Source organism: Aspergillus brasiliensis (assembly GCF_001889945.1).
Source record: "Aspergillus brasiliensis CBS 101740 unplaced genomic scaffold ASPBRscaffold_7, whole genome shotgun sequence".
Classification (NCBI taxonomy): domain Eukaryota; kingdom Fungi; phylum Ascomycota; class Eurotiomycetes; order Eurotiales; family Aspergillaceae; genus Aspergillus; species Aspergillus brasiliensis.
Window position 1 is genome coordinate 1,491,160 of NW_027137448.1, and position 21,490 is coordinate 1,512,649.

General features: G+C 51.3%; 7 protein-coding genes across 7 annotated transcripts; 3 read left to right on the forward strand and 4 right to left on the reverse strand.

Annotated features, from left to right (window-relative positions):
- Window positions 1-2,414: 2,414 nt before the first annotated feature.
- ASPBRDRAFT_127585 (putative cell morphogenesis protein Sog2) lies at window positions 2,415-5,566 on the reverse strand (the record flags this gene model as incomplete). The annotated part of the gene is made up of 4 exons (XM_067617988.1): window positions 2,415-4,494; window positions 4,547-4,896; window positions 4,960-5,071; window positions 5,133-5,566. The coding sequence occupies 4 exons, from the start codon at window positions 5,564-5,566 to the stop codon at window positions 2,415-2,417; spliced, it is 2,976 nt and encodes a 991-aa protein (XP_067478594.1).
- An 870-nt stretch (window positions 5,567-6,436) lies between these two features.
- On the reverse strand, window positions 6,437-7,824 carry rsm25 (mitochondrial 37S ribosomal protein mS23). Its single transcript, XM_067619906.1, has 2 exons — window positions 7,196-7,824; window positions 6,437-7,110 (listed from the first exon to the last, which is right to left on the reverse strand). Exons 1-2 carry the CDS (start codon window positions 7,624-7,626, stop codon window positions 6,753-6,755), a joined length of 789 nt encoding a protein of 262 aa, XP_067478595.1. The 5' UTR covers window positions 7,627-7,824; the 3' UTR covers window positions 6,437-6,752.
- Window positions 7,825-7,967: 143 nt separating this feature from the next.
- On the forward strand, window positions 7,968-10,896 carry ASPBRDRAFT_44272 (pentatricopeptide repeat protein). The gene has a single exon (XM_067625160.1). The coding sequence runs from the start codon at window positions 8,172-8,174 to the stop codon at window positions 10,686-10,688; it is 2,517 nt and encodes an 838-aa protein (XP_067478596.1). The 5' UTR covers window positions 7,968-8,171; the 3' UTR covers window positions 10,689-10,896.
- A 247-nt stretch (window positions 10,897-11,143) lies between these two features.
- ASPBRDRAFT_75925 (putative RecQ family helicase RecQ) lies at window positions 11,144-12,949 on the forward strand (the record flags this gene model as incomplete). The annotated part of the gene is made up of 4 exons (XM_067629298.1): window positions 11,144-11,223; window positions 11,287-11,405; window positions 11,474-11,508; window positions 11,558-12,949. The coding sequence occupies 4 exons, from the start codon at window positions 11,144-11,146 to the stop codon at window positions 12,947-12,949; spliced, it is 1,626 nt and encodes a 541-aa protein (XP_067478597.1).
- A 389-nt stretch (window positions 12,950-13,338) lies between these two features.
- ASPBRDRAFT_127215 (KH domain-containing protein) lies at window positions 13,339-15,768 on the reverse strand (the record flags this gene model as incomplete). Its single annotated transcript, XM_067617950.1, has 8 exons — window positions 13,339-14,140; window positions 14,212-14,420; window positions 14,503-14,667; window positions 14,729-14,781; window positions 14,877-14,898; window positions 15,167-15,325; window positions 15,397-15,476; window positions 15,570-15,768. The coding sequence occupies 8 exons, from the start codon at window positions 15,766-15,768 to the stop codon at window positions 13,339-13,341; spliced, it is 1,689 nt and encodes a 562-aa protein (XP_067478598.1).
- A 744-nt stretch (window positions 15,769-16,512) lies between these two features.
- ASPBRDRAFT_44276 (acetolactate synthase regulatory subunit) lies at window positions 16,513-17,941 on the forward strand. Its single transcript, XM_067625162.1, has 2 exons — window positions 16,513-17,390; window positions 17,470-17,941. Exons 1-2 carry the CDS (start codon window positions 16,600-16,602, stop codon window positions 17,645-17,647), a joined length of 969 nt encoding a protein of 322 aa, XP_067478599.1. The 5' UTR covers window positions 16,513-16,599; the 3' UTR covers window positions 17,648-17,941.
- A 252-nt stretch (window positions 17,942-18,193) lies between these two features.
- Window positions 18,194-21,124, reverse strand: ASPBRDRAFT_127266 (uncharacterized protein; the record flags this gene model as incomplete). The annotated part of the gene is made up of 5 exons (XM_067617957.1): window positions 18,194-18,535; window positions 18,695-18,876; window positions 18,929-19,246; window positions 19,296-20,252; window positions 20,305-21,124. 5 exons carry the CDS (start codon window positions 21,122-21,124, stop codon window positions 18,194-18,196), a joined length of 2,619 nt encoding a protein of 872 aa, XP_067478600.1.
- Window positions 21,125-21,490: the final 366 nt, after the last annotated feature.

Below are 21,490 nucleotides of genomic sequence, written 5' to 3' on the forward strand. Positions count from 1 at the left end.
GCTGGCTGGAAACAATATCCGGGCAGTCAGTATACGAGCAGGGACTTCAAGTCTTGGAGCGCATAGAGGCGCCCTTAATTGGTATCTTTGCTGCTTTCCCCCTCCAATCGCTGCAGGATCAATGCCCGTTCCACATTTCGTAATGCATGCCGTAGGAATCGTCAAAGCTTCTAAACGTTTACTAAGTAGTATGACGAGAAAGGTTCGTTTTCAGCAGTGCTGGACATCATCTGATCTATACACGACAGACAATAACCAGCATTGTTCATATTGATAGCGGAAAGACACAATTCGTCCACTTACTGCCGGATCTTCATCTACTCTACCCACTTCAATAATGAGCCCCGATACTATTGATACGAGACTATTGATAGACCTCTTCTACCTCCCTTCAGGAAGTGCCGCTCTGGAAAGCCATTCTAGATGCTACAGCAAGCCAAAGAAAAGCCAATCTAGCTTCCAAGAGCGCCACCATCGTCCCAGCCAAGCCAAACCAAACCAAACCACCAAGACATCATCTCTCCCCTTTCTTCCCTCCTCACCTCTCGGACACACATCCCAACCAAACACACCCCTCAGCCAAGCATTTCATGCTCCTTCATATTCATCGCCTTTCCTCTCCTCCTCAGATCTTGTACAACCTACTACTACTCCGTCAATACCCCACATAACAGGAAACAACAGAGAACAGACCTGCACACCCCCCTGCCTACACTCCTCTTCTTCTTCGGCAGTAAGCAAGCAGACAAGCAGACAAGCAAGCAAACAAACCAAGTAACGAATGCATCAACAGTCTGTACCACAGATTTCCACCAAGCCCAAGCCCAAGCACCCTCCCCTAGTTATACGGAATACGCATACAGCGTTGGTAACTGAACCGTATCAGCATCAACAAACAACGCTCATGCTGTCGCTCGCTCGCACGGTCACATTGATTGACATTCCCCTCTTCCATCCCCGGATAACCGTCGCAATCTCAATCCTGATTTAATCCCCTCCTTCCTTCCATTCCAAATAAATCGTCCGTGCAGATTCTGCAGTCTTTGTTATCCCCCGCATCGCGTCACTCAATATTACAACATGCTTCTAGAGAACAATGCATGGATGAGGAGGGGGGAGGAGGGGAAGATCATAGTTGTCTCAGAAGAATATATATACATACTATGCATAATACAATTTCATTAAGTGTGCTTCAATCCTACTAAATATATTGATAATCATTGCACAAGATCTAGTTTATCGCTCATATGTTTGCATGTAATTAGTTCCTTCTCTGTATGTACATGAAAGTATGTGAAGTTGTCTGTGATCGTGCAGATAGGCGACATATGCGAGTAATAACTAGTATTATGGAAGATGCAGGACAACCAGATAGGTAGATAGTATCTAGTGGCTGATGACGATGATGATGGTGATGTTTGCTTCTTTGTTTGCTTGCCTACCTACATAGTGCTCAATCCTCTTCAAGTACGGATACTTCATTTGTATAGTATTTATGCACGAGAGGTCTGGTTTGGTAATTGATAACCATCTCCTGTGGATTTACTTTTCGGTTCTATGCTTTACTCTACTTTGCTTTGCTTTGCGCGACACACATGTAACTTATACCCTGATTTCAGTCAAAATAAATCGGTGAGATCAGTAGTAGTTACTCGTAGCTCATAGATACCACTAACTAAAAGAAAGCACGTCCCATGTTGCTCTGGCTATTACTGATCCACAGTCAGCACAGACTGCGATCACTACGACCTCCCCAACACAGGCAAACAAATCACAAAATGTTCATTTCGCTCTAGTCATAATCCATCAAAGAAAAGAAAAAGGGAAATGTGAGGTAAAAAAAAAAAAAAAAGATGACACGCTATGCAAAGGTTTCGGTCCCTGAGAATTAAGAAGATGAACCCCATACTCCGTTTTCTCCTTCGCGAAAAGTCCAGATGTGTAGTAGTAGTGCTAGTAGATGTCCCCTTTATCCCCGACTCCTTGACGTTTCCGAGTGCAAAATGAATTCCGGACAAGGGGGTGATGAACAAATAAACAAACGACTAATGGAACAAAAAGCGCAAAACAAGGGTGAACTGAACGAATATCAACAATGTAGATCAGGATGGAGTAGGTGTGTATAGCTTGAGGTTACTCAAGTCAGGTCACGACTGCGCACGATACAAACCAGGTATACATACTGAAACAGACGCAACCAGGCTCTCTTTCTGGTCTTGGTGATGGTTTGACATTTCCCACGCAGAGTATACTTTGTACCTGCAAAGATCATGGGTGAAGTCTAGAGAGCAGCCACCCCTCGCAGTAACCAGGAAGAGCAAGCACAAGAATATGCGACAGAACTCGAATCACCGTAGCACAAACTCCACATAGTGAAACACCGTCTCCTTCGTACAGGTGCAAATGCTAACGTCTCACCGACGACTGAAAAATGGCGCCTGATTGGGCATAGAGAGCAATGAGTCAGCTCTCTGAAATACATCCCCTTCGAAGAATTTGTCACTGTACGCACTTGCGGGGGTAGAAGGCACGGTTGCCTGCGCGGCTGGACCAAGGGCAGCACTTAGCGGAGTCGCCGGGAGATGGACGGATTGCGGGGATACGCCGGAGTTCAGATGGAAGCTGCTTGCATTGGATGCGGTACCCTGGTGCTGTGGATGCTGGGATTGTAGCGGAGGCCCGTATATGTTTGCTGCCGCATTTCCTGGAGCCATATCGGCAAGATAAGACCACGGCGAGGCATCGATCAACCGACCTGCTTCTCTGCTTGCTCTTTGGACTGGACGAAGTATGACAATGATATCACCCGGAAGAAGCTGCATACTTCGAACCTCCCTCATGTCGGTAACTAGATCGACAAAGGACTGCATGAACGCCTTGCACAGTTGCCAGAACTCGCGCTGGTTCCGCATCCCGCCACCGGGTTCTTTTACCTTCATGTTGGAGAGTCGAAGACCCAAGGCCTCGGATACTTCTAGGCATACCCGACACCGTCGGATCAGATTGTTCCACAGCATTAATATGCCCTCGGATTCGTGTGCCTGTTCCGCTACCTCGTGGCATCGCACTAGCTGACGGCGTGCCAAAGGCAACGCTTGTAGGGCAGCGGTGTAGGCCGAGGTAAGTTGATAGAAGATCTTTTCAAAAATCCGCTCCTCCTCAATCTCATCCAAGCCTGTCAAGGGATTGATCCGAGGTACAACGGCGCTGGGCATGGGAGGGAATGACTCGCCTGAACGAGGGGTCGCGAGTGACGACGGTACGGATGTGTTGATATGGTTGGATCTGCTACTCGACCGGCTTCGTGCCCCATAGCTGAATGGAGTTTGGGCAAACCCAGGCGAACTGACAGCAGACTGGTAATTTTGAGCAGCCTGGAAAGGACCGGTCGCAGTAATCTGAGGGTGTTGGATTGTGGTATCACTTCGCAACCGACGCGTCGACAAAGAATGCTCCCTTCCTCTGGTTGGAGTGACTGTTGGTCCAAGGAAGCGGTCCGAGCTAGCCGACTCTTTGATTTCAGGTATAGATGGTTTTGCCACGGAGGGCGGCTTGCGGGTTTGGAGTGGGATGCCCAAGCTCGCACAGGCGTTGCGCAGTTCAACCACGCTGCCAAAGATCATGAGCATCAAGGAACGCAAGTAGCGTGGGTCGCCATTGGCGACTATTTTGTCGATGCTATTGCGTAATTGCGTTCCTACATGAGTGTAAGCTATTATGCATGTTTTGCATTCCCTTTTGACAGCCTCGTTCGACAAGCGCACCGCGTCCATATCGTCAGAATGGTGCTCCGCGTTCTCGATGGCTTCATTCAACCGTTCAACGTGGGTAGAGGCATTGTAGAACACGATTTCGAGACTGTTGCGCCGAGCATCGTCGCGTTTGATCACATTGATCAGAGATGACACATTCGACTGCACTTGGAAGAGTGCGAAAAGAATCCCCTTCGCACACTCGATGATAGGTTCCGCGGTTTCTCTTTCGCCCTTGTGTTCTGGCAGACTCGACATTCGGTTGACAAAACCATCCTTTAATCGTCTGCGTTCCCTCGGGCTACTGGGACTTGAGGAGTTGCTGTTACACACGGCTGCAACGGGCCGGGTGCGAAGAATAGAGCCATAACTCAAGCCTCGTAAATGACTGTTCCGATACGGCCGAGTCTCGTCCAACGTCCCTAAGTCTGTATTCTTCCGAATGACTCCCATCCGCTTGTTACGTGCGGCCAAAGAGGCCTGGATGATCCCTTCACTGTTGCTCCGGTTGCGTTCATTGACTCCAGCGAGAGGCCTAACGCCGGGACGTGGGAGAAAACCGGCCTGAAAGACCGAATGCTGTCCCGAAGCAATGCGATAGTGCGATTTGAGAGGTATGGGAGGAGGTCGAGACAAGGACGGCGACTTTGGGTCGGAAGAAAGATCACCGGTGCTGGGGATCACAGGAAACCGACTGCTCACTCCGCGTTTGACGGGTTTAGGAGTGTCCAACATGCCCTCGCTGAGAAGTCGGTGTTAGTCGGTTACTTCCAGACGAAAGGTTAATTCCATACCTAAGCTCATTCCTCTCGACTTCCTGAGTGGTAACAGGCTGCTTGGTCTTCAAGAACCGCTTCAGCTCGGCAGTAACCGCGACCTCCCTCTCATTATCCGTCATTGTCGAGGGGGCAAACTCTGTCTCAGACGTCTCGAGAAGCCGTCGCAGGGGGCCCCGCAAGGGGTTCCCGGCTACTTTAAGAATTTGAAGTTTGTTCATATCGGAGATCCCCAGAGGCAAATCGTCAAGGCGGTTTTGCATTACCGATAGAACCCGGAGCGAGGACAATTTCTTGATCTCTTCCGGGAGGTGGCCGATCTTATTGCGGCTGATATCTAAGATCTCGAGAAGCGGCAATTTGTACACCTAAAATTGCTGTTAATAATTGCAAATCCACACCGTAGGTCAGACTAGTGACATAGCACTCACTCCCTTGGGAAATTCTCGAAAACTGTTCGCCCGAATATTGAGATATCGGAGATGAGAACATTCTGCGAACCGATAAGGTATATGAAAAAGATGATTATTGGATAGCGAGAGGCTGCTTGATGTTAGTTTCTCTCCAAACCGAACCGTATATTTCGAGATCCCGTATCACACACCGTTCAACTTCATCCTTGATGATGTCCACCACCGCTTCGGGTATACGGACTATGTTGGAATGGCCCAAGTCGATGGTCAATTTTGGCTTTACCACATCGCTGACTGCCTCACTGCCCGCTAAAGAGCGTTTGGTCTCCTGAATCCCGTTTTCCACTGCTCGCCGCGCTAGTTCAATCGTTTCGTCTGGCGACAAAAGACGGGGACCTGTCTGATGTTTCCCTAGGCTACTACTGCGACCATCACCAACAGACCCGTTCACCAGTGTAACCTCGTCCTCGCTTTTTGCCGCCGCGTCATTGTTAGAAGAGGAGGATGAAGAGGAAAGAGTGTTCTGCTCCGGAGTTCGCCTGCTAGTATCCTCCTCATCCACGTCGCTTCGGTATGAACGAGGCATCCTGATGGCGTCCTCCGGGCGGACCATTGTGGAGAGCATGATTGGAGATATGAAGAAGAAGCTGTTCTAGCGGCTGTGTCTAGCACTGGTCGAATTTCCAATGTATTCGAATTTCAAACAATTGATCAGATGGTCAGAGTGTCTCCAAGACGTGCATTGAGACCGGAACGAAGCATGATCAACAGGCGCTGCAATAGCGACGTAACCGTAAGACCCGAAACAAAATATACGGTAGATGCTGTGCAAAAGCGAGATGCGTGTAGATGTTAAGACCCAAGTTCGACTGCGGCGCGAGAATGGCCCAGAGAGCTTCGGTTGGGCTTCAAACGTACGAGGACCCGCTCGGGTTCTAATGAGGGTACGGAGGTAGGAGGGATTGTTGGATGAAACTCTGAGCGACCGCGGATTGAGCTATCGATTTGACAGGTTGTATGAAAGGGCTCGATCACACTGGCAGTCGACTTTGGTGCCAAAGGATGCGGTCGGGGTTCAGGGCGAGCCGGCGTTAAGTTGATGAAACGCGAAGAGGTGCAGCTGTCAGACAAGAACCACTGCCCGGCAGATTATCCGAGCATGCAGCAAAAACTGATTTTGAAATTTGTGTAGACACACTCCGTCAATGAGATACAAGCGGATGCCAATGGGCAAGATGGCCAGCAGTCTCTTGCAGGCTGAGCAAGCCGACTGACAAGAGGGTCGAGATGAATCGAAGAAACGCCTGGTCGATAACTTTCTGGGGGTTCGGGCGCGATAAGTCCGCCCCAGTGATTGGCTCAGGGGACACCCGGCAGACACACTTGAAACACCACTATTGTTTGAGGTTCGCCGGCTCATGAACTGTCCTCCGACTTTCATGTTCCAGATGGTTCATTGCCTCGCAGCGGGGTTCTGCGGTTCCAAATCACTCTTCTGCTACAAATGTATAGAATTGAGATGTTGGCTCTACCGCTAGCTACCCATGCGTGCATCCCCTATAGTACCCACTTGACCTGACCAACAGAGCTAAACCTTGACAAACAAGGACAATTTATACGTGACCCAAAACTCTTATTCACAACAGGAAGGATATAGAAAAAGGCGTAAAAGTAAAACAGAGCAACTCAAGAAGAAAGAAAAACATATCGACAGTCCAGTAGTGTACATAAGCCATTAGAGAGTCTGGCAAAGCCCCGCCTCATCCGGGGTTGACAATACTAAAACCCTCAAAAGATAGCAACTCCCAAGTTCAGATTGCTGGCGCAACCTTTTCCGTGGCGTCATCGTCCACGCTCTGCTCTTGCTCCTCAGCAGCTTGGACTTCCGGGGCCCCGAGGAACGCAGCCATTCTCTGGTCCGAAAGCTGGACCTGCAACTTGGCCCATTCCTTCCAACGCTCATACTCCTTGTTCTCGAGGTCCATACCGATCTCCAGACGTGTCGGTCCGAACACGGCACCGGTAGCTTCGGCTTCTTCGGCAGCAACACGTCGTTCAATGTCTTCCTGTAGACGGAGGCGGTAGAACTCGCGGCGTGCAATATCGTAAGCGGCGCTCTTGGTCATATCGGGGACATTATTAAGAAGCCAAAGCTGTCGCTGAACAACGCTGTTTCACCGGAAACCGAGGGGGTTAGCATCATCTAATTATCGGCGAATTCCTCCTGCCCACAGATTAAGGACACTAGACGTACCTCTCACCATCCAGGTGCTTTCCCCGCTGCTGGAGCCGGCTCCAGTTATGTCTCTCAAAGTCCTTGCCTGACTTTTCGACAAGCACTCGGGGTCGGGCAAGCTCCCAGGGATGATCGCGGAAAAATTCCTTGCGCAGTTGATCCTCCTCGTACTTGATTTCGACAGGCTGGAACATGCGACTTGCCTTCTTCGGCTTGATGCGTTTCTCCTGGACTTCGAAGACGGCCTGCGGCCTCGATGCACCAGGGACAGTCTTCAGGCGCTGGCGAACCAACTGGTGTTGTTGAGGGCGATTCCGCACCAGAACCTCAGCGGGGGGGACGTCGTGCATTATATCGAGCCATTTGGGCACTTGACGAAGTTTGCCGGCGGAATGCTGTGCCACAGCAGTTTGGCGAACCCGGAGGGCCGTGAGGTTATATTTGCCCATCGTGAGTCGGACGCGGCAGCCAGAAGACCGTGCAGAATCAGCGGGGAGGAAAGGGCAGATCGGACAGCAACAAACCCGACAGAGGGATGAAGCAAATGGCCGGCGGAATAATCAATTGGCCAAACTTAAAGATATGGACGACGTCTGGCCTTGACCCAGGTGTTCAGGAGACAAGATCATGGGCAGGGAAGGTCCGGGAGTTTGGTGTTCCAGATACCTGCGCAGGTGCAAAAAAGAGGATTGGCAATGCGCGGCTCCGATTGGCCCGTCGCCGGCTCCGCCCGGTGCAAAGCCAGAGCGAAGGCCAAAGCCCATAATAATAATTTGACCCAGAGCTCAACCTCTCTGTCTATCTACTACTTCCTACGTCCTCCTCCTTCTTCCCCCTCTCTCTGCCCTTTGGGACGCCCCTCGTCCTTGTCTCCACTTCTTCTTCGACTGCCTCCTGCCACGCTTGAAGAGCTTTCGGGCCATTTCTCTTCAAGCTGCTCGAGATTTCCTCGGGACATGCAGGGCTGATCCAATGCCACGATGTCTGCCATCTCATGCCTCCTCCCAATAGGTACCAGAACTCGACCGACCTGCGACTTCCCCCCTCGCAGCGGTTGGATACGAGTCTCCCCACCCGTCACACTTCGATGTCAAACTCCGAACCGTTCTCCTACAATGCCTCCTTCAGACGACTCAGTTCCAGACGTGCCCGCCCTACCGCGGCGTCGTTAGCAGACCTTTTCGTCAGCTCCCTGGTTATGGCGGGCTACTGCCATGAGCACACCCCTCGCGCTAGGGGGATCTCTACGATCTCCATTGAGAATCCAGGGAAAAACGTCGGTCGATGGCAGGATCGGGGGTTGACACACCGCAGGCAATTGTCGTCGAAACATCGCCTGGACTGTCTAAGCACATCGACAGGAAGTCTGCATCGTTCGAGTGCACAACGCATGATTAATTCCGGTGTTGCGTTGAGAGTAGAGGATGAGGATGGTGAAGGGAACTGTTTTGCGAACAACCCGTCAGCGGGATCTTCATTCGAAGATCGCTATCAGGGCGCGGGTGTAGACTCAACATTACAGTCACATGCAGGATTACAAGAGATAAATTCGGGGACATTGAACAGCGAGCTACCGACAGCGGACATGGTCCTGACTAGCGAAGGCAGTTTGACTGCGAACGACAACGCCCCTGATGATGAGAGGACTGGTCGCTTACCGGATTCGTCGAGCAAGTCAGAGCAATATCGCCATCACAGAAGAACAAGTCCAAGCAGGAAAGCATACACGTCGACCTCACAATTATACCGAGCTGCTTTTGGCAATTCACTTAATTGGAAACAGGCTGTTGACCTTGTTGCCAACGAGACACAGAAGGGTTCACCCTCGAATGAAGTTCTCCCGAAGGTAGACAAGTCGCGGGACGCTTTGGAGTACAAAACGGTCGAGGTGTTCTTGGACGCTATGTGGAATGAGAAGATTTCAAACCATTATGTTTTTCGACTCTACAGAGATCTTCCCTCTCCCGGGGTTGCGTACCTGTCCAAACGCTCCCGAGGAGCACTCCTACGTCGCTTCGCCGATCCTCCAGACCGCCGCTGGGTGGATGCCCGTCGCTACCTTGCGTTGATAGAAGACATGGTCGCTGCGAAGCTGCCCATATCCCGCTCGCTCTGGAGTTCCGCTATACACCTTGCAGGACGGGCATCTGGGAAAGTACGCAAGAAAGATGTGGTGAGGGCCATCGGCCTATGGAAACAAATGGAATATCTGGCGAGTGTGAAGTCTGATGATGTCGTGTTCACCATCCTCTTCGATATTGCCATCAAAGCGAATCAGTTCACCGTCGCGGAACGACTATTGGAGGAAATGAAGAAGCGTAATATTGAGTTTCGGCGCTTCGGAAAGGTCTCTAAGCTCTACTATTGTGGTATGCAAGAGGATGTTGCTGGCATTCAACAGACATTCAATGAATTTGTATCGAGTGGTGAGATCGTTGACACGGTTGTAATGAATTGCCTAATGGCATCATTCATTCGCGCCGGAGATTTGGACTCAGCGAAGCAGATATATGCGGAGATGCTTGAGGCCCAAGCAAATTCCCAAAAGACAGGGGAACTAAGCATCGAGTCGAAGCATTCAAAAGCACCGCATCTTACATCGGAGATGAACCTCTATCGGAGCAGAGTGAAGAAGTTGGGTCGAGTCCTACAAGAATCCACTTCACTGAAGGACATCATGCCTGAACACCACCGCGCGCTCCAGCAATCACTTCACGCAATCCCTGACACTCGGACATTCCACATATTTCTTTCATTGCACGCTTACAAAACCGCTGACATCCATGCTTTCATGTCAATCCTTGCAGACATGGAAAAAGTCTTTGTGGTTCCGCCTCGTGGTATGATATACCTTCTGCTTTTTGACGGATTTGCTCGCAACGGGCGCAACAAGAAGGGCTGGACAGCCGAACGGCTACGTGTAGCTTGGAAAACCTATTTGCGTGCTCTCTACGAGTCGAGGACGAGACTCATTGAACTGTACCGCAGCCAAACCGGAAGGCACATGCCAGAGATCCCCGTGTTAAAGGCCCCCGCCGCCATGGAGGTGGGCTGGCCAACAATCTCGCGAAAGCCAAGCGGCCTGTACACTCCATTGCCCTTTGCTGGCACCGCTGACAAGGAGTCGGGTGAGACTCGAAACGAGCAACATGAAGTAATGGGCCAGTCCGACGACCGCAAAGGTGTCTCTCATCCCAATGAAGACATGGCGGCGCTCGAAGAGGATATCGATGTCGATGAGTTGTTTCGACAACAAGCTCAGGACCTGCAACATGAGCCGCAAGATTCAGAAGAAATTGAACGCCGGATAGATAATGGTGTCTTTCTGGGTCGTCGAATGGTCATCATCATTCTCCGCGCATTCGGCGCATGTTGCGGACCAGAAGAGCTTATGAAAGTCTGGCTGCAGATTGTACGGATCTGGCAGCCGGAGAAGCGCAAGGCGCTGGACGTCCTGGCTGCCAAGGAGGAACTAGAAAGGCAGATGAATAGACTCCAAAGGCAATATTAGCCAATGATGGAGGGTTAGATGTGGGACGGTGATGCTTGTACATTATAGACCTGTTATAGTAGTATATACCCTCAGGTTGAAGCCTGATAGCGGTGATTTCAACGGCAACAGCTAATGGCTGTCGCTTGTTACCCTGTACAGCGAACAACCTCGTGTGTTATTAGTTTATTATTATTTTCCAAATGATATCACCAGTAATGGATTCAAAAACCAGGTCTAGGGCATGTTCCAACTAGGCCCAAACTGTAGCATAGTTATTCAAGGCAAAAGCTACTACTGACAATGGAGAGATGCTCTCGCTCGACCAGAATCCCATCTGCCTTCCCGATTAGGAACTCTCTCTCGATATCACGTGGCATCGCGTATCGTGCCTTCCCCGCGTCGCGTCTGCCAGCCGATGCTTCTATTCTTGATTCTGGGAAACCTTCTGTTGTACCTCTAACAATGTTGCAGAAATGGGTAGTGGGAATCTACAACGTCGCAAAGTGGATATAGACTTCTACCTCCGTCGAGTTTTCCGGAAGAAGTCCTTTCGGTGTGTTTCAGCTGTCACCCAGTTCCTGAGAGAGTAAATCGAACTAATATTACTGTCATATAGTCCTCTTCAGCGTGAGGTAATCGCAGCGGCCATAGACGGCCATGATGTGTTTCTGCAGGCAAACACTTCATTCGGGAAAAGCCTATGCTTCCAACTACCTGCAGTAATAAGCCATGGCGGTTGGTTCACCTGCGTCTACCTCATGCATGTCTTTCGACTTTCGGATTGCGTCTGATAATATCTTTAGTGACGGTTGTGATCAGCCCTTTGCTTGCTTTGATGGTCAGCCTAAGAAATGCTTGCACTCGAGCGGCACTAACGTGACATGCAGACCGATCAGGTAAAAGCACTTCAGGCATTAGGGGTTGCGGTAGCAACAATCAACTCCACGACTCCAATTGCTGAGAGGCGTATGATCTTGGACGACCTACTATCCGGCCATCCGAGAACTCGGCTTCTCTACGTGACACCAGAACTCTGTCAAACGGAGGGCTTTCGACGCAATCTGCAGACTATTCACCGCCAGGGAGAGCTGATTCGTGTCGCCATTGACGAAGCCCATTGCATTAGTGAATGGGGCCATGACTTCCGGCCGGCGTACAAAGAATTGGGCTGGTTCAAGCGAACTCTGACGAATCCACCGGTTCCGATCAGTGCGCTTACGGCAACTGCTACGCCTCGTGTTCGGGAAGATATCATCAAACTACTTGGATTAGACGCTTCCAAGCTGAGAATCTTCAACACTCCTTCTGCACGTCCAAACATTCATTACGAGATAAGATACCTCGATGATTTTGCAAGCGACCCCACAGAGCCAGAAGATTTCCAAATCCACAACCTCGTCTCCTGGCTCCAGTCTGTCCAGGCTCGAAGAGAGGCCGTAACTGGCACTGCACCCGCTATGCTTCCCCCGATATCCGGGATAATTTATGTGCCTCTCAGGACTATATCCGATAAACTCGCCCCTGCTCTCTCAGCAAGCTGGCCCGGCCGCATCCACGCTGTGGCTTACCACGCTGGCTTATCCTCCGAAGACCGAACACGCATCCAGTCCGAATGGACATCGTCTAAGATATTCCCTCAGCATGCCAACAATAAAAACGAATCATCGGAACATCCAGCATTTTACATTATCGTCGCTACTACTGCATTCGGCATGGGCATCGATAGCCCACACGTCCGCTTCGTTGTTCATTGGAGTCCGCCGCGGAGCTTCGAAGGCTTCGTTCAGGAATCCGGTCGCGCAGGTCGCGACGGACATGCTGCCGCATCCATTGTCTACTACAACACACAGGAGCGAGACAGAATTCTTGATCGTCTGCAAAGAGACGTTGAGAACGCTCGCAACCGCACTGGTGCGCACATGAGCAATCAAAACAGCAAGGCACATACCACCGTTCAGAACCAGCTCGCTCGACTAGCAAGTTTTCAGAAAGTGATCAGCTACTGTGAGAATACCACACAATGCAGACATGATCTGATCAAGGATTTCTTTGGGGATCTCGAACTTGAGAGGATGGGCTCCCAAGTTCCTACATCAGGAATGAAAACTAACGGTTCGACTGCTTCACCGTGTGACTTTGCTTGTGACTTCTGCAAAGAAGGTTCACACGCTCTTGCCAAGCGAAAGGCGAAAATGGCGCCGGAAAGTCACCCGGACGACTTTGTCGACATGGACGTCCCGTGGTATATGCAGAGGATGTTCCCAGGGGTATTCTCTTGATGTTGACCCTTGGGGGTAAGTTTGAGCACTCAGTCTCTTATAGGTTTCATATATATTTCGACAAAATTTTTCAGCGATACTGGGTATAGATACTAGCCATCTTGCTGATCTACCACTGTCACGACTACTTTTTTGTCGAGCCAGCGCACGCGAAAGACATCAGTATTACGGTTCAATACCGTCTCGAACGATTGTTTATACCACCACAGAGAGGAGGCGTGCAGTCATCCTACCAGAGCCAACGCATTGATCAAACCAGATGATTCGCTAGGGGAAACAGCACAAGGTTCTTTTAGCATCAAAAAAATGAGCGCAGATTTCCGGCTTTGCTCTACAGAGTTTAGCAACACAGACCAAACCTCGGTTGAATAAAAAAACAAAGGAACGGACTAAAGGTACAGACAGCCTAGAGGCAGCTCGGTCGTCGATCGGCTCACTGGCAGGCAGGATAAATCACTGCGCCTGCATAGAATCACCGTTTCATATTCGTGAATGAATTTAGCCCTCCTTGATAATCTGCCTTGGGCTATTGCTGTGGCAGCTTCCCACCCACACAGCAAATCACAGCCCTGGAGGAGGGGGGACCTGAATCGAACAAAGCAATTAATATTATGGCTTGTCCACATGGCATTAAATCTGGACATAGTACTTACAGCACTGTAGCTACCGCCTGGCGGGGGAGGTGGCGGAGAGCCCGATCCAGGAGGGGGAGGAGGGGGGGCCTCGCTGGCTGGAGGAGGCGGTGGCGGAGCGGGGCTCTGGGATTGTTGCTGTTGCTGCTGCTGCTGCTGCTGCTGCTGCTGAGCAGCCGCCTGATAATACTGGTAGTAGGCAAGGTAATTCTGGTAACCGCCGTAGGCAGCATACGGGTCGGTTCCATAGTATTGGGCATACTGGGCGCTGTAATCGGGAGTTCCGGTTCCCGAACCGCCAGCACCTCCCGCAGCTTGCGTCGACGGGCTAGCAGAGGTAGATGGTGAGTTCTGATGATAGTTGCTACCATATCCGCCGCCGCCGCTGCCGCCGCCGTAACCTCCGCCGTGGTGATAGCGGTCTCCGCGCTGACCGCCATAGCCGCCGTAGCTGTGCTGGGGCGGGTTCTCCTTGAAACGCTGGTACTGTTCACGGACGTTGGCTAGTAGATCCTCGCACAGGGCCTTGGCACCCTGGACATCGTTCGGGTCGGGTCCACTGCAGAAAAAGTAATAAGTATTTATGCAAGCTGCTGCAGAAAGAAGAAGGGATGTAGGTGCGCTACGTACGCAACGTGCAGGAACATCGGCTCATCGCTTTCCCTGCCGGTACTAGGCTCCATGAAACCAGAGCCACGGCCCTTGATCTGAACCTTGCAGCGAGTCTTCTGCTGGATGTGCTTCACGTAGGCACCACCCTGTCCGACGACCTGAGCGCGGAGGTTGAAGCCGGGAATCGGTTCGAGATCGACGGGGATGCGCTCCTCGGGCCATTTGCGCTGTATACCATTGATTAGTTTGATCTGAAAGGGATGGAAAGAGTAGCTCCTGTTGGTGTTGTATAAGGTGTGAGGGACGTACACGACCGTACTCATCCCGCTCTACTTGCTCGGGTTCGCGGCGACGGAACCGGCGCTCATCGACCAGGTTGGGGAGCTCCTTCTTCATGAGATCGTCGATCAAGGCAACGGCCTTCTCCAGGCCTTCCTTGTTTGTGCTCGTTACGTGAAGATAGAGCGGGGGGTTCTGAATAGGGACCGCACGTTAGTAGGTTCCAACAGAATTGAGGGTGGAATGTAGAACGTACCGCGGCAGTTGCCATGCTCTTGTCGGGGTAATAATTTCCTCTTGTAGTGACATCTTAAAAAGAGAACAATAATGATGAGCTTCCTTCTTGTAGTCAAACGTTTGATAATGATATATAAACAGTGTAGAATATGGAATGAAAGGCGTACCGGCGCCAGTTTCTTCTTTGATCTAAATGTCACGCAGCGGAGGTCAGCAGATGCAAATGAGGGCAAGTGTTGGGATGCTATGCAAGATGTTGACTTGGGTAAGCTTTAGCCATAACCACAAAACGGATCATTGGAAAATGGGGGATAGATAGAAGAAGAAAAGAGACCAAAAACGAGCAAGCAAAACCAAGCAAAGGCGCATGGCGAATGACGGACGCCAGCAGCTAGCTTGCGACAAGTTTTGGGCTTGGGCCTGGGCAGGATCAGCGGATGTAAGTAGGAGTAATTACCATCTTCTGAGTAGAGCCTTTGGTCAGCGTGTAACGGTTGCGCAAGTCATTAATCTCAATATCCTTGATATAATCTCCATCAGCAACGTAAATTTCCGCGTTCAGCTTCCCAGATGCCTCGCCGCTGGGGGAGCCGGATGTTGGTACGGGGCTTGCGGTCTAAGTAGGAGAAACCAGTGTCAGTATAGGTTCATGCTCTGTTCCTTGCGACCAGTATGAGCCATGCTTACCGAACGAATTGGCGGAACGTCGACATGTTGAATACCCTTTTTCGCTTGCAACTGGGCGTTGATCTTTGCCGCAGCGGCAGCTGTGTGTATATGACTCCAATGTTAGTTCTGCTGCTACACACAAGTTTCCTGCGCCACCAACTCTTGCCATTATCCTGAAGGGGCGAACGTACCAGCGGCAGCAGCGGGATCGGTCTTCTTCGCAGGGTCTGCGCTAGGGCTCCGGGGTTCACGACTGAGAGGGCTGCGAGCTCGAGTCGACTCGGACTGTCGCGACGAGGGAGACCGAGAGCGGCGGTCGAAGCGCGACGGGCGTCGCACTTCCGGCTCGGTCTGATCAAAACGAGAGCGTTTCGAGCGGCGATCGTCCATAGTATCGACAATGTATGGAGTGAGAGGTAAGAGAGGGGAAGGGATAAGTAACTGTATAAGGTGAAAATGAAGGGCGTGAGGCAAGGCAGCAAGGTAGGCCCGAAAAGGCCAAGATAAACTTGCCAAAGACTTTCGCAGGCGGTGGAGTTTGGGACGATCCGCCCGGTTTGGCCGCTAAAGAAGACTCGACGCTCGGGATAGTTTAGTGGCCCAGCGAAAAAGCAGCAGAAACTAAGCAAGAAATGGCCAGCCACGGGGGATGCCGAGCTGCCACTCCGGAGAACTTAGTAGCGGCCCTTTGCGCTTGGGACCAATAATAGGCCTAGTGTTTTAAGTGTGTGTAGTGAGTAAGTGTGCCGTCCTAAGAGTAACAGGGTCCTTCCGATCGAGGATATATTGTTCTTCGTGGAGAATGCAGGTGGGCAACTAAACAAGATGAATTTATCAAGTATTGCAGAAGATGTACTGAATGGTTTCTATAAGATATCAACTACCAAGTAGTAAACTCCAAGACAATAGAATTGATGGAGAAACGAGATGCAACCCCGATCATGTGAGTTCAAAAACAACTAACCCCAAAGCAGGCAAGCGGCAACACTATCTAGTGAGTATGGTAACTTGGTAAGTAATAAAACTTGTCACGGGGCGACGAATCTTTACCGCCGGGACTGAGTCAGCGCCCCGAGGTCGGAAGGCCGCCGCGTATAAAATGCAATGCGAAGTTCAACCTGCGGACTTTATTCTCCGCGACCCCAGAAAGCCTGAGAGATCTCCGGACTTTGCTGCCTGCCACTTCTTCCCACAAGTGCAGGCCTAATCCGCGCGGCGATCATGGCATTCCGGCGTCCTTTGATGCTGTCAACGACAGCATCAACGCCTTTCCTGTCCATTGCGAGCCGCACTTCACGCCTGGCCTCCCGATTCATCACCACCACTCGGGCCTCTTCCTCCAGCTCGACCTCAGCCCTAGCCTACAAGGCCCTTCATCGCCGGTCTCCCCTCCCTCTTCCGGTCTCCGATTCCTCGCCGCAATGGGACGCCCCCACGGCCGTTTCGTCCATTCTCTACGAAACTCCTAGCGTCCCCACCAACCCTCCCAAGCGCCATATCCTGAACTGTCTGGTGCAGAACGAGCCCGGTGTCTTGTCCCGTGTGTCCGGTATCCTGGCTGCTCGCGGCTTCAACATCGACTCCCTCGTCGTCTGTAACACCGAGGTCGAGGATCTGTCTCGTATGACCATCGTCTTGCAGGGTCAGGATGGCGTCGTCGAGCAGGCTCGTCGTCAACTCGACGATCTCGTCCCCGTCTGGGCTGTCCTCGACTACACTGACTCGGCCCTGGTGCAGCGCGAACTCCTCCTCGCCAAGGTCAGCATCTTGGGCCCCGAGTTCTTCGAGGAATTGCTGCAGCACCACCGCGAGATCACCACCCCCGGTGAACAGACTGAGGGTCAGAAGGATAAGGCTGCGCAGGTTGCGAAGACCGAGTTCCACCCCCGTAATCTGCCCCATTCTCAGGCTTTGAGACACAAGCATGAGCATCTGGATGCGATTACTCGCTTGACTCATCAGTTTGGTGGAAAGGTGCTGGATATCAGTACTAACAACTGCATTGTTGAGGTGTAAGTTGCCCCCCTCCAGCCAGCATGATGAGTCATATACAATTTCGATGTCTCTTGGTTCTAATGGAATATGATATAGCTCCGCCAAACCCTCCCGTATCGACTCTTTCATGAAGCTCATCGGCCCCTTCGGTGTCCTCGAGTCCACCCGTACCGGTCTGATGGCTCTGCCCCGGTCTCCTCTCTTCGAGCCTAGCGAGGAGATCGAGAAGGACGCCGCTGACGTTGTTGACGCCAGCACCCTTCCCCCCGGTTAAATGTAATCTTCTGTGCGCTTTTATCTATCTACTATCTATTATTTATATCCCACGTTGTAAAAAGCAACAGCCTCAACAACAACAACCGCAATGTACTTCATCTGTTGTTCCTTTTTCTTTTTGCAGATGCTAAGTTCAACCTAATATATGTTGTAAATTCGCGCATTCACTAATTAGCTCGGATCGATCTATGTACGTCTGTGTTTTTTTCCTTGCCAGCTGATATTCTCGTTTGCGCTATGAGTAGGGTCATGACTACTAGTGGTGATTGGATGTAGAGATGTTAATTGGCCTAATACGACTACTAAAGGTAGTATTTATTACTTTCCATTCGAAGCCGGTAATTCTCAATTCTGTATAAAATGAGTCATCCGTGTTCTAGTGAAGAGTTTAAGAGACTAAGGAACTGCCTGATTACCCCAACGTCAAAACGCCTGTTCTATTCCTAACGCCAAGTCAGGTTGGATAAAAAACGATTCAAGCCCGCTTTTGAACGCATGAACTAATCAATAGCCAAAAAGGAAAGAAATAATGAAAATGGAACTCCTAAAGTTTGACTCGCGCCTTGATCCCCTTTCCATGATAAAACACTATATCCCGATAGTGTTGAATCTGAACGCCAACCTTCGCCACGGCATCTAATCCAAGAGTGCCTCCCAGCGCTTTCTTCAGCGCGTCATAGCCAATGCCACCGAGATTCAAGTCTACAGGCAGTCGGGGTGTGACGGAGATACCCGGCGGCACGGCAAACGGCAGCCGGTAGTCGATAGTGCCGACTTCCTCGTCGCCTTCGTAAAATGCCTGCGCGTATACCGAAGTGATGTCAATGGTGGTGTTGGGGAATGGTGAGGATAGTGTGAACTCGGCCGTCGATGACCAGAGGTGCATCTAGCAGCACTCACGCAAGTTAGTCTTCCTCTTGTCTTGAACGGAGCGCGCGCTCCTTGGATGAATAAATGCCTCGTTATGGTTATGATTCTGAGAATAATAATGTGTGATGGTTTATATGTCATGTTCCGAGACGATATCTATGAAAGTAGATAATACCGTAGCTCCTTGAATGAACCCCTTCGAGCCATCGTCGGGGTCGTCCCCGGTACCGGGGGCATGAGGCACGGGTACCCGAGGAATCTGCACCTCGAGCCCTAGTTTCGACAGCGCCTTCCCAAGTTTGGGTAGCCCCGGGATGGTTCCTTCATGTGTCCGTATTGTAACAGTGGTGTTGTAACCTACGACGTTGGTTAGAGAATCGGAAGTGAGAAAGGGCTATCTGGAGCTCACCTGAAATATACCTGGAGAGCAGCTCCCGGCCAGCCGTGACGCCAGTCTCCCCATCTAAAACAAGTGGGCTCCATGTGAGGTCCACGGGGAGGCCATCATTGGCGCCCGGGGTAATGGCAAGATCCTTCGCAGTCATATGCCCGACTTTAGAATCATTGAAGAGCAGCAGGAAATCGACCGATGGCACTGATGCTGAGTAAGGCGAGGGATTGGTCACATTGACCCGGGTTTTCACAAGAAGAGATGAGGCAGTGGTGGTTCCCAGTTCTACCGATGCGATATGCGGGCTTAATTCGTCCAAAGAGCCACCGTAAGGGGCTACGGGAAGTCAGTCGATAGGCCAAGGTGTTAGCTAGACAGAACTTACGCTTAACCACAATTTCACCCTGTGCTGGTATCTCACGAACAGCAAAGGTGCCCAACCCCGTGGTGACTTCTGCATCTACACTGGCAGCGACATCAAGCTTGACCCGTTTCCCTTGGAAAATCAAGTCTTGAAGAACATCAGTCAAGACATCTTCATCTGTCACTTCAAGCGGCGCTTTCTTAATTCCAAAGTCGACGTACAACGCTGGAGAACCATCAACATCGTCGAGCAGAGTCGAGTTGGCGGCTTGCCATTTCTTCAAGTTCAGGATTCCGAGCTTATTGCCACCGTAATACACGTCAGCAGTAGCCCGGACCCTGGGAACGTCCAACTGAAGGCCCAGTTCTTTCGGCAGCCCTATCAGCACCTTCACCAATGCAGACACCGTCGGCTGTGATTCTGGAGAATCGGGTTCCGCAAAGGGATCTGGCAAGGTGAAATGCACATCCGACATTGTGAAGTTTCTGACGAGATTGTCAAGGGCATGTCCAGTGAAACTCAGCGGCACTGTCACGCTTTTGAGGATATCTACAACCCATCCCGGAGTAGCCAGGGACGGTGGATCCGCTCCACGGACATAGACAGTGGTTCCATCTCCATGAATATAGCTCTTGACCAGGAAATCCAGCGGGGAACTCTTCATCCCTGGACAAACCCTGGTCAGGTCTTCCGAGAGTCCTTGGATCATGCCGGCGACGTCGACTGATGTTGGCTGGCCAGGAGTAATGGGAAATCCCCGAGTCGTAGCAGCAGCTACCCGAATCGGTGCATCACCTGGATAACAGTTCGGGACTAGTACTTCGAACCCTAGCGGAGGAATGTTCACTGCGAACGGTGAATCAAACTGAGCAGCGACTGAGGCATCAATCGCCATTGCGCCTTGTTGTCCGGGGTCTTCCGCATCGTGAACGTTGAAATTGGTGATGTTGACAGCGGGCAAAGAAGGAAAATCGCCCTCTAAATCCGAGTTAAGAACTTATACGATGAATAGGAATAATGTGAGACCAACCTTCAATAGTGAGGGAGTCGGAGAGGAACTGATGGCCCAGGCTGAGGAAGCCCGACCTGATATCAAGTGTTGCTGTTCCTCTGACTGTCAATTTCTCGAGCTTTCCATTCAACCAATCCAATGCCACGTTGTGAATTCCCTCAAAGTCTCCAGGCACAATGTCTGCCAGGAAATTGACATGGTTTACATGACCGTTCTGAATGTTTACTTTGACGGATGGCAGGTTTGCCGTGCCTAGAAGAACGTTCCCATACTCTGGGAGATATAGTTCGACTTCTGACTGGCCGGATTCGGCCTCCCTTCCGATCCAAGTGACGAAACGACCAATGTCCCGCACCGGTTTCTTGTGTACGCGCCGCGCATCGAGCATCACGTCCCCTTGTATCCGGGCCTGAAGGCCATCTGCAGTAGCTGATTCAATTGAGACCTTGGTGGGCTTGAAGACCACCGCCTCCTTGGCGTATTCTCTGACGGCAGCTGGGGCGATGAAGGCGAAGATGAGAATCGCGACTACAGCAGCCACTGTAAGGAGAACACAGAATATCGGCCATCTTATACTTCCCCGTCGTTTCTTGAGTGTCCCATCGGAGGCAAGACTTTGAGGTCGGACAGACGACGGCCTCCTGGAACCGGTCCCGCCGTATCCCAGTAAATCGTCATCGTGACGGACGAGGAGAGGGGTGGATTCAGAAGACAGGTCATACGGACCAGGCTCCGAATCTGGGTGATGGGAAGCTTTGCCAATGGATGTTGGGGAGCGATGAGGCGAAATCGGCCGAGGCTCTTGCTCTAGCAAAGGCCTGCTTGCCTCCTCAGCCATGGTGGCTGGCGCTAGGGAGCGGGGAGAACGATGAGGGTTGGGGATGACAGGATGGCACACTCCTGAGAGGAACTAGAGACAGGAACACGAGTTGGGCAAGTTGTATGAGAATGAGTGCTTGGCAAAGGGAGGGGGGTGTCGAAGGAAATAAATAAGCTGCGGGAAGGCAAGAGAGGAGCAATGATGGGCTGAGGGAATGAGTTGAAGCAGTGACAACTTGACTGGCAGGTTGATTGGGTACGTGGAGAGCATCCTGGCCAGTCCAGCCCAGTCCGGCTGATCGTCAACGTAAGGAAGGCTGGTCCGGGCGGTGTGGGGATAGTACTATCATTGCTTCAACAAGAATTCAAGGTGAGGCAGACTCTT

What these genes read in the sequence shown, in the direction of transcription:
- rsm25 (XM_067619906.1), bottom strand. Translation starts at nt 7,626, where the DNA reads ATGGGCAAATATAACCTCACGGCCCTCCGGGTTCGCCAAACTGCTGTG. An exon ending in AAGCACCTGGATGGTGAGAG is followed by an intron (nt 7,111 to 7,195) that starts GTACGTCTAGTG and finishes CCGGTGAAACAG; the next exon opens with CGTTGTTCAGCGACAGCTTT.
- ASPBRDRAFT_44272 (XM_067625160.1), top strand. Translation starts at nt 8,172, where the DNA reads ATGCCTCCTCCCAATAGGTACCAGAACTCGACCGACCTGCGACTTCCC.
- ASPBRDRAFT_44276 (XM_067625162.1), top strand. Translation starts at nt 16,600, where the DNA reads ATGGCATTCCGGCGTCCTTTGATGCTGTCAACGACAGCATCAACGCCT. An exon ending in AACAACTGCATTGTTGAGGT is followed by an intron (nt 17,391 to 17,469) that starts GTAAGTTGCCCC and finishes AATATGATATAG; the next exon opens with CTCCGCCAAACCCTCCCGTA.